The sequence below is a fragment of the Colias croceus genome, chromosome 15, assembly GCF_905220415.1.
Source record: "Colias croceus chromosome 15, ilColCroc2.1".
Taxonomy (NCBI): domain Eukaryota; kingdom Metazoa; phylum Arthropoda; class Insecta; order Lepidoptera; family Pieridae; genus Colias; species Colias croceus.
The window spans coordinates 4,070,683-4,082,513 of NC_059551.1; the positions used below are offsets into that span (position 1 = coordinate 4,070,683).

Consider the following 11,831-nt stretch of genomic DNA (forward strand, 5'->3'; position numbering starts at 1 on the left):
TCAGCTTTACGTTTTTAAAAGCTCTCGCAAATCGTCAAAAAGCTGCGTGGGCGGGGGTTATTTGCGGTCAAATTATGTAATGATTAAGTTATGAGTTGATATTGACTTATATTTATGATAATATTAAATTCATTCAATAGCCTCAATTTGTAGCTCTTTATAAATAGTTTTCTAATAGTAAAATTATTTTTGTACATATCTCAAAATATAGAATGGAAGAGAGATAAGTCAGTGTTGTTTTTAAGAATTTCAAGTACATTAAGCGTTTTTCAATTGTAAATAACAACTAATTTTACTAATAGCTTCAAGAGAAGCTTTTTTGCACACTTCTTAGTATATGATTGACCTCTTCAATAGTTATTGTCTAACATGATCCAATTTTTAAAGTAATTCGCTAATTTTGCAACCTATAAACTGAGGAATATTTTTGAAGATTTGCCCTTGATTATCATATCCCAAACCTGCTTATAATCATCAAAATACTTTGACATGACAATGCGTATACTAAAATAGATGTTTAATATTAATTCTTAATATATATAAATCTCGTGTCACAATGTTTGTCCTCAATGGACTCCTAAACCACTTAACCGATTATAATAAAATTCGCACACCATGTGCAGTTCGATCCAACTTGAGAGATAGGATAGTTTAAATCTCAAATAGTTTTAGAGAAAGCGGGCGAAGCCGCGTGCGGTAAGCTATTCTTAATATAGGTAACGTCACCATTTAATATACAAATATAGCTGTCATCAAGCACCTAAACTTTAATACAAGTTTATTGTCAACTACATTATCTACGTATGTATATTAGATACGATATATAGGGACCGGTAATTTTAAATTATTTAAATTTATAGGGACACGTTTACGTCACACATGTTAGCACTGCATTACTAATCTACCAAACTAGCCTAATATCCTTGAAAATAATACCTTGATAATCCTTCTGAAAATTGAGATGAACATGTATGTATGCATGTATGTATATATATATATATATACATAAGTATGTTTAATGCAGTGGGATCTTAAAATATATATTAGAAAAAAAAGGCTTCAATTTCACCTAGTAGGTACTCCATTAGCCATTAGGTACATCTTCACTATACCTTCGACAGTTACCAAACTGATAAACGTTATTTATCTCCAATAAAAAGCTCTTACATTCCGTTATGGCAACATTACTTGTAGATAAATTAATTTTATATCGCGGTCGTGAGCGCGGGCTGCCCCCGGGCGAGTCGGCGTGAGAAAGCTGAGCTAGACCATGCTGTCAACACTACGTCAAGTGCGTCATTTTTGCTGAAATTGGATGATCTGGAACGTTCTAATCGTAATAATGTACTGAAGAATGAAGAACTTAGGATGGATGTTACGTTGACTTTACATAACTGGCAACTATAGGACTGTAATTTCGATGTGTTCTGTATGGTATTTAATATTTATTGATATTAGTAAAAAAATTAAAATGCAACTAGATCTGAAATACTTTTCAGTTACATTGGGAACAAGTCCACAACCTTTTGTTATTAATATTTCTTTATGGACTCTATATTCTATAACCTACATTAATGTTTTATACCCTGCATCATATTAGGAGATATTTGTCAGAAATTTTAATATAATATGTATCATACCAATTATTGTATTATTTTTTATTTTTTTCTCATGTTATTAAGTAACAATGAATCAACAGTAGGTACTCAGGAAATCTAATTAAGCGCAAAATACAATCAATAATCGAGCTGCCACGATATCCAGATTTTCGCCTACACCTCAGTACCCGATTCTGCAAAGTTTCCCAAGTTTCCCATGTCAGTTACGTGCAATTACCACCACGCTCTATTGGAGCATGCGCCTTTGTCTCTGATTAGTCAGCGTGACAGTTGCTCGACTATTTTGTTGCTAAATCGTTGCAATTGCTTCGAGTGCCGGAATTAACGCTCTTGGCGATGTGGGTCTTGTTTTGGAGTGGACGGCAGAGTAGGTTTCAGAGAGCCTCATACGAAATATAGCGTTTACATTATTTAATTTCTTAAATTGACTTCACCCTAGTAATAATTTTTTGGGCATTCACAAAATTTTGAGTAGGATTTCCAGTTTATAATAAGTGATAAAGTGCCCTGTCATTTTTTACAACTAACTGAACCATGTAAAGAAAAATATTGATATATCAAAAGTATAATACACAGTAACTAATATATTCTGAGGTGTAAACTAAAAAGCTTTATTAATACATATGTACTTACTTACTTCTGACATAGGTAATATTAGATTTGAATATCACACGCTCGTACCGTACGTGTACGTAAGTAATAAGTATGTCTTACGTTTTTCGAAATGTATTTTACATAAATACATAAAATGGAAATGAAGACCCGATAGTCAAATCTCAATTCTCGTTTTAAGATACATTACATTTACACAACGATCAATTGGTATTTCATGCCTATGAAAACATGTGAAAGGTTTACTAAGTAATAGTGTGTTTATTCAACCAGAGCTTTTGAGTTTTCATAATATTACTTACCTGTAAATTATTTATTCAGACAGCCTACGATAAAAAATATCATTTTCTACTACACTATACAATTAAAATAAGGTGAATATGATAATTATAGTTTTTCTAAGAATTCTGATTGTTATTCTCATAAAAATATTAAAAAATAATGAAAATATGATTCATATATGCACAAGTGCAGCTTCTATAAATAAACTGCAAAGAATAGCATAAAATAACTGAACAAACAATATAGTAACAGTAATGCCCAGACACTATTTATTTTGACAGTTTATTTTGAATTCACACTTTGCGAATCCTTAAAACAAAGGAGCATAAAATTTAAATTATGTTTGATTTGTAAATACAAAGATAATAAACATGTGTACAGAGGATATTATTTTTCTTGTTCATCCTACATTAAATATTGTAAACGTTGTAAACATTATTTACTAACTGTTTAACATATAAATATTATTAACAAGAAACTATGTACATAGGCCTTAGACATAGGCACATATAATAATGTCCACATTTATGATTTATAAAATATAATATAATTCAGGTAATGCCTCGAAATTGATGAGAGCAGTGGTGGGTGGCTCAGTGGTGAGACCTCGGACTTCGAATCGATAAGTCCGTGGTTCGAGACCAGGCGTGCGCGCAGGATTCAGGAAATAAATTGATTTTTCAATTTATCTGCGCATGTTCTAACATCACCACTGCTCGAACGGTGAAGGAAAACATCGTGAGGAAACCGACATGTCGAAGAATTAAAAAAAAAAAAAAAGTTCGACGACATGTGTCATCCGCCAACACGCACTTGGCCAGCGTGGTGGATTATGGCCTGTACCCTCATAGGAGGCCCGTGTCCCAGCAGTGGGAACGTATATGGGCTGATGATGATGATGATGATGAATGCCTCGAAATTATAGTTACAAAATTAATTAATTTAAAATGTTGTTTAATAAATATCACAATAATTGTTTATTAAATTGACTTTGTTGTAAATAAACCGGCATAATATTATAATTGAAAGTAAAAGCTTTTATGGATAAACTAACAATATTTTTTTACTCAGCTTTCACTTTTTAAAAGTAGGTAGGTACCTACTTAATACAATAACTAACAACAAATTTGGTTTACCTTGATAACATATTATTGTAAGTACCTATAATGTTCTAAACTACAAGAAAAATATTTATCATAAAATATATATTCAAACAAATTTGCACTTCAATAGAACAAATGTCTCGTTTACAACTTGATTAATATTTCGTCATCAATAAGCCACTAACCTACCTAAGAAGTGTGTGAAATATGTAACAATCCATAGATAATACAAAACATGACACGTTGTTGTCATAAGCGCATTGTGGTCAACCATTATAGTGATTACGGATGGCATTACAAGTAAGCGATTGAGCGTGACGTGACCCACTAACAAAACAAATGGGCCGATCGCTCGAATTGTTTTCCCATAGCCCGAACGATTCCATTCAGAATCTCATTACACTCGAAAGAGCCACAACAAATCTGGCGCAATGTTGTTCTCATGGACGTGTCTGTCGTTAGGGCAGCGTGAGCCGTGAGGTGACCATTACTGTACAAAGAGTTGCCTAAAATAGAGAGCTTTTGTGAGGCGGGAAGACAGACGAAGGGGAGGCGGGGGCGGGGCGGTCACGGGCTGCCCGCCGGCTCAGTCGCGCCGCGCCGAACGCTCGCCTCGCACGCCGTCCTCCGTGTCGTGACTCGAAGCGCATGCGCACGCGATAACCCCCACCGCGCCACAACACGTGCTTCAGTGACCACCTGATGATAACCTACCACTAACGCCCACGCGAAAATGCAAGAACAGAGCACATCCCGTACGAATAAATCAACGCTCAACTCATTGGAAAGTGCCATCATCAAGCTGAAAAATAATCTGCAGATTCAAGACAACAAGACGTCCGAAATGAATGGACTTCTCAACGATACGCCAGTGCACGAGGATACGAAAGCAAGTAAGAGTACTAATTCATCAACCAGTACGAATTTAAATTTATCGATAGCATCCGCGGCGCTTTTACAAGAGAATATGTTGCAAAGATCATTACAAGGCGTTGTGATTTCGCTTCAAAATGCGATGATGAATTCTCTACAACAGGCAGCGCTTCTACCTTCTAATTCTGCAGCCGCTGCAGCGCTGAATTTACAAGCATTAGAATCGTATTTGACTTTACAACGTCTCACAACAGTATCTACCGCTAGCAACTCTCCTCAACCCGACAACAGCTCATCTTCCAAACAAGACATATTGCGAATAGCAACCGCTAGCGCAAAGATAAGCGAAATAGATTCCGTTGAGAGCCCATTAAAAGTGGCGTCACCAAAATCTCCTGAAGAATACCCGTTACCTGACGCTATAGCCGCGGATGATGTTGATTTATCCGAAGAAGTTGAAGAAGACTTAGCATTACTAGACAATGAAGATGAATTTACTTTAGAACAACATTTGGAAGCAACCTCCAAGAGTTATAGCTACAATTCTGCACAAAACCTAGATAATGGATATCCGAGCCTCCTCATGAATGCCATGTATCAGCAACAAATGAACGGTCCATCTCAATCAGTTTCACCTCCGCCTAACTCATCTAGTTCTAAATCCACAAACAGTTCCACATCATCAACGGGTAGCAGTATATCGAATAAACAAAAGACAACCAGCAGCGGACCTAGAACAAAGAAACAGTTCATCTGCAAGTTTTGTAATCGACAGTTTACGAAATCATACAATTTATTAATTCATGAAAGAACTCACACAGACGAGCGACCGTATTCATGTGACATCTGCGGAAAGGCTTTCCGACGGCAAGATCATCTAAGAGACCACAGGTAAAAAAGCTTTTGTTTTATTTATTTTAATACTATTTGACATGATTAAACGTATCTTATTGTCATATTTATATTTATGAGTAATGATTCATCAATTATGAATATTTAAATAGCTTGTAAGAGATGTAATAATAAGTTTGTGTAACATAGCATTTATTGTAGGCGTTAAATTACCATAGCCTAAAAGATAACCTTTTAACACGGATAGAAATAATAACAAATGAATGTAACTTTATCTCTACATTTGAAACTAATAGCTAAATCAATGGGAGATATAAATTTTATTCTTTCCTAAAGCGTCGTATCGGATGGGCCGACCCGCTTTTATAAGATAAAACAAGGTTATAGCCGTGTCGAAGAACATTAATTGGAGGGATCACGATTCTCATTTTTCAATATCAATAAAAGATTTTAGTCTTCGAGTTTCAACGCAAAACGTTATGAACTTTTGAATAATGGCGGTGTAGAAAAATATTTAAAACAAAAAGGGTTAACTACGGTCGAGCAGATGGTATCGAGGGATCCTTCGTCACGCTCGTAAATTATTTTACAAAACCATCGCTAATCTGAGAGCCGATGTTTTAATTTCGCATCTTCATTTTGTTTTTACATTTGAATTCCTCTGAATCTGTGCGCATATCTGTCTTATCGGCGAATGTTATCTCGTTAAAAATTCTTAATCTTAATTCGAAGAAAATTGGAATTCCGAACGACGATAACAATAAATAATTCCATTACGGACACGCGTCGTACCCACGGTGATACAACAACTTTAGAGTGTGTTTATCTATTTCTCCACTTATCTTTTCGTGTTCCCCACCCGAAGGAGGCAAAGGTGTTAAATTTTTAACACCTGTCTCGGCGATTTCTACCCAAATCACCGTATCTCTGTCGTAATAAAATAAATTTCGTGTAGACGCCGCAGGGTTAACCCGAGCTGGGCCCGGCCTGTCCGTGTTCAATCGATGTCCGTTGACACGATACATTCAAATGGAATGGAGCGTTCGACGGGTTTTAACAAAGCAATGGTGATCCCGACGCGAGGATTAATGTGGATGACAAATACAAAGGCCGTTGTAATTAAACATTTTAACAATGTGAAACCGAATGTCTGTAGATGACGTTTTTCTAATATTGTTTTTTATGAACACTTTTTTGAACTTATGAAATTTTAATTTAACATAAAAGATTAAAAACTGTTTATCATTTGTTATTAACACGAAACACATAAAGCCATTAAAACCGAAATTAACACATTCATTCAAATTCTCAAAAATCAAATTTGTTGATAACCGCGTCGTAATTACAGACTTAAACATTCACCGCTTATTAATTAGCATTCGGTTAAAAGTTAATAAGGTATCATAGATGTAATTTCACAGGCCATCAATATACATCGTCTCTTTAATTAATCAGAGATGTCGCGATGGAGTTAGGCCTAACTGCGCTCGCGCCGATCGACTACGCTCCAATGCGCGACTTAATCAGCCCATCATCTTATCCAAATCATTTTTTCATTCATCTGGTAACACTTAATCGTCGGCTATCGTTATCTCGATTATTATTACACATATTACGTTACTTGGAACACGTATTTTCTATCGTTTTATTTGTTTATACGCTATGCTTCGCGGCTTTACGACCATTATTATTGATTAGGTACACGTTTCTTTGTAATTGTTGTTTGTTATGGATTGATACGGTGTTGATTTTTTAGAGATCTTTACCGTTAGGGAATATTTAGTCACACTATCATAATTTGGTGTGTCTTGTGTTTATTTATAGCTACCTATCCACTAAATTATTTAAAAACCGTTCAGTTGTTTAAAAATAAACATGTATCTTCCAAAGTTTTATCATTCATGTTTCGTATTAATGGTATTAGGCATAAAAAGGGAGTGTGCGCCAATTTATTACCAATATCCTGGGGGCACTTGTTTGGCTCAGCTCCTACAAGGTGTTCACATCTTGGCCAGCGTTTCGGCGCCTCAAGACATGATGTATTTATTCGAAGCCTGTTAACGCGTTGGACACAAATTATGCTTATAAGAGCTGTTTATGAATGCTCCTTTCACGGCTATATATTTTCGATAATGGACTGCTAATAGTGTTAGGCGTTTGTAATATTAAGCTTCGGATATGTGAATTTATTTGGCAGTTCTATTTCTAATGGTGTTGTCCTATGTTTATGATCTTATTTGTTCGATTGTTTTAGAAATAGTCTGAACTTTTATGGATAATTTTTAATTGTAGAATAGGTATTTCATACTATTAGAGCGCAAATTATTTGTAGAGACTTTTAAAGAGCGTGTTCTTTAGTAGACATAGTTGTTAATTGTAACCTTTTATTAACATGCTTTTTTTTTCTGTTACAGATACATCCACTCAAAGGAAAAGCCTTTCAAATGTCTGGAATGTGGAAAAGGGTTCTGCCAATCGAGGACGTTAGCCGTGCATAAAATTCTACACATGGAAGAATCTCCGCACAAATGCCCCGTCTGCAGTCGAAGCTTCAACCAGAGGTCTAATCTCAAGACGCACCTCCTCACCCACACGGATATAAAACCCTACAACTGCTCCTCATGTGGAAAGGTGTTCAGACGAAACTGTGACTTAAGACGTCACAGCTTAACGCACAATTTGGTTGGAATGGCCTCCGTCAACACTTCGCCCAGTGGAAGCAATGGGAAGAGTCCGTTACTCAACCCCAACTTTCCCATCGACAATTTAGACACGGAAGAAGAGAATTGAAACCTCCTGTGTATTGCAATTAAAGACTGATGAATCAAGTGCCTTTTAGAAATAAGTATCGAATCTTCTAGATTTGTGTGCCTTCGTTTTCGTAGTATTATTCTAGTGCGTAATTTTCATCTCCTATCTTCTAAATTCTCTGATCTCATGTAAATGTAAATATAATTTATGATGTGCCTTAGTCAGCTAACCGTCCATTTAGCTCGAAATAATGAGTGTATATAAAATGAATGTTATCGTCATTGTTGAACTCTATATGTACTTAGTTGATAATTATTTTGGATGTAAGATATTCGCAATAAATTACCTACTTATTTTGTAAAGGTTGTACAAAAATAAAATCTTATGAATGAAGCTGATGTTTTATTTCTGATAAAAGTTTTGTTTTAAGATTTAAAAAAATCTTTTGGTGACTAGAATACCTTTCTAAATATTTACTATTATCTGTAGAGTCTATAAATAAAACTATACATGTAAAAATAATAATTCAGTATGTTTAATATATTTAAAATACTCGCAACAACTACTAGTAAATCCAAGTTTCCTCTCAACATAATATTATTATAATGTGAGAACACAGTATAGACCTTTCTCTTTCATTCACGCACTTTCCCTATCTTTTGTCCTATTCATTTAGTATGGTTGTAGGAACATGTTTTAACATGTTTCTTTTTTTTGTTTTTTTAACATGTCTTTTTTTTTTTTTTTAAGTTTTTGTTACTTTTAACAACATATAATCGATATTTTTTACTATTCTATGTGACCGTTATAATTTCTAAAAAGTTGAATAGATTTTGAGCAATTCAGGTATAGGGATAAATAAATCAAACAGGGAAAATAATATAGGGTAGATAAGAACTTTTCATTATGAAACACAACTTGGAGGAAGTAAATACAAAAGGCAGGGTATGTGTCGATGTGTATTATAAATAAACAAACAGCTTTCAGGCGTAGGTACTATGTTCTTTTATATATTTAACTTTGTGGTATTTATGTAGTTGTAGTTATGCTCGATGATAAAAGCTTTGCTGTTTTAGCACAGATTAGATACTAGGTAGTACCTAAAGATACTGTCAGTTACGTCATCAAGGAAGAGACAGAAAAAACCAACGACGCCAATCTCAAACAGCAATAAACAATGTTAATTATATTAAATCTGTATACAGCCACCTGTACAACGTCACCAAACACAGTAAAACAAACGTCTTCATTAACTAACATGATATATGACTGCACTTGCTTTGATAAATGTTAATATTAAGTTTGTTATTTAAAGACCGGTCTCAAAGGTCAGGCAAAGAGAAGTCAACCTATTAATGGTCATCGTACAGAATATTTTGATTAGACTTAATGCTCTAATAATAAATAAACGTCACAACGATTGTGGTATTATTGGAAATGTGGGATGTGGGGATCTATGGTGGGAGAATTACTTTCGAATCAGAAATTTGGTAATGCCGCTCTGTTTTAACGGTTGTGTTGTTTTGAAATATGATAATGTAAAAATTTAAACCATAGGTAGTACCTACTGCAAATGTTAAATAATCTTATACTTTGTTTTAATATGATAAAGTATAATTATATGTACAGAAGAATTGTTTTGGAATTTGTGACTCTACATATTATGCATTTAACGAAACATGAAACATATTCATTGAAAAATCACAAATGTTGACCTTTTAATTTATTATAACAAATAAGTAGGTAAACCACAAATATATATTAGTATTTATTGTTAAGTTTTAACATTCTCTTCTCTTTTATTTCAACAGGAATATGTATCCGACTCTACAAGTCGTAAGAAATAGGGAACGCTATAGCTTATAATCCACGATTCGTCTTATAAAAATTCGTGTGCTTGTGAGAATATTACATTCGTCACAACAGGTGTGACGATCACAAAACTAGTAATTACAAAAATAAACCAAAGCGAAATGCTGTTAATAACAAAAGACGACTACCGAGCTTGAAAAATCGTTTCAATTCAACACAAAATCTTCGATGCATTCAACGTGATCAAAAAGAATTCGACTTAATCCAACACAATAGTTGAGAGTGTATCAAAATGACATAAAGATTCCTTTCATAGTGAAGTGGATAAAGGGCCATATGTCTCGCTTTTTTCGGGGTTTTAAATTGATGATGTGTTAAAAAGGTCAGTTATTTTTAGTATAGTTAAGGGGCGTAGTTTTGTCTGGTAAATTCGCGTATCATACTTATAATCGTTTAGTAAAAAATGTGTATATAGTCTATGATTAAATGTTTAGTATTTTGTATTATACATGTATTAATACGATTAATAAGATAGTCTGTGAAAGATTATTTTACATTTACCTTAATGGATACTTCTTATAAAATATAAGATAAAATTTATAAGCCCTTTGAAGACCCACCATAGCCTGCATTAGGTTACAACTCTTGTCCTAAATTTATAGAGCTAAAAATTATTGAAATACATAAATATACGGAACCTTAAAAATAGCTAGGTAAAGTAACCAATATATTAATTAGATTTAGGTTGGGTGATTAAGTAGCCAATAAATCAAATAATGTAAACAGATACCTAGGTGTACTTTTTTATTACCACTGCTATAAATCCGGAATCTGGCATTTAAATCAATATGTTATGAGCAAAGTCAACTCTTATGTTACATTTAACCGATTTAAAAAAATAATTTAAATTGGTATAATATTGTACTAGGTTTATTATAAGATGTAAGTAGTATCACTAAGTTTAATGCAATAAAATGAAACTAATGGAAATAATATTATAAAATATACATATTTAGAAATTAAAGACTTTTTAACGGATTTTAAACGCGATTTATTCATTATATTATTTTCCCGACGTTTAGAACACTTTACAGCGAGCGTGGTCACGGGAAGACATAGAAAATATACTTTTTAGTCTTAAGTGTGTATGAGGCATTTATGTATTCTTATGAATTCATAGAGTCACCCAAATTACATGGAATGTTTGAAAAATACTTCCTTTATTTATTCAATTGTTTATGTATTCAAAACTAAGATCTAAATTATAGACCCAGTTGTGAGGTGCCTATCACTAATAGTTTTTTAAATTGAAAATTGTACCACACATATTTCTATTAATCGCACCTAAATACCTCGAATTTGTCGCAAGCTCTATCATTAAACAACCCCGTAGTCATTCAGTTTGTGACAACATAATAATGGAACCAAGAAAGCGAGTGAAGTGTAATCCACGATCACAAATTATATACCAATCACCCCAGGAAATCCCGCTGCGTTAAGTCGATACCTTCCATTTTTTCTCACATTGTCATCGACACCGAAATTACTGTCAATTGTCACAAAGGATTGTTTACTTTTAACGGTGTTTGAGAAATATTTGCTTTTAGCATCGAGTGCTTTGAGATTTTGTGGTGCGTTTATTCGACGACCACACACGCTCGACTTTTTTTTTCGTTTGCAAAATTGTATAAGGTGTTTTGACAATGCTTTCGAAACGTGAGGTCGGACTGTTTCGTATGTTAGCGCTCTTTGTGGTGTGGCTTATTGTTTTAATGGTTTTACTTTATTTTTATTTGTTTGAACGCGAATTATATGGACGGCTTGAGTAATCCCCGATCTCGGCGTTAGAACAACGGACACCTACAAGCTTTTGACTCTTCACACTTCAAGTCGAAACCAGTTTTCGAATAATCAATGCTGTCTACGT

At 34.0% G+C, this 11,831-nt stretch overlaps 1 protein-coding gene across 1 annotated transcript; it reads left to right on the forward strand.

Annotated features, from left to right (window-relative positions):
* The first annotated feature begins 4,223 nt into the window (after nt 1-4,223).
* Nucleotides 4,224-8,485, forward strand: LOC123698079 (protein sister of odd and bowel-like). Its single transcript, XM_045644676.1, has 2 exons — nt 4,224-5,380; nt 7,756-8,485. The coding sequence occupies exons 1-2, from the start codon at nt 4,350-4,352 to the stop codon at nt 8,129-8,131; spliced, it is 1,407 nt and encodes a 468-aa protein (XP_045500632.1). The 5' UTR covers nt 4,224-4,349; the 3' UTR covers nt 8,132-8,485.
* Nucleotides 8,486-11,831: the final 3,346 nt, after the last annotated feature.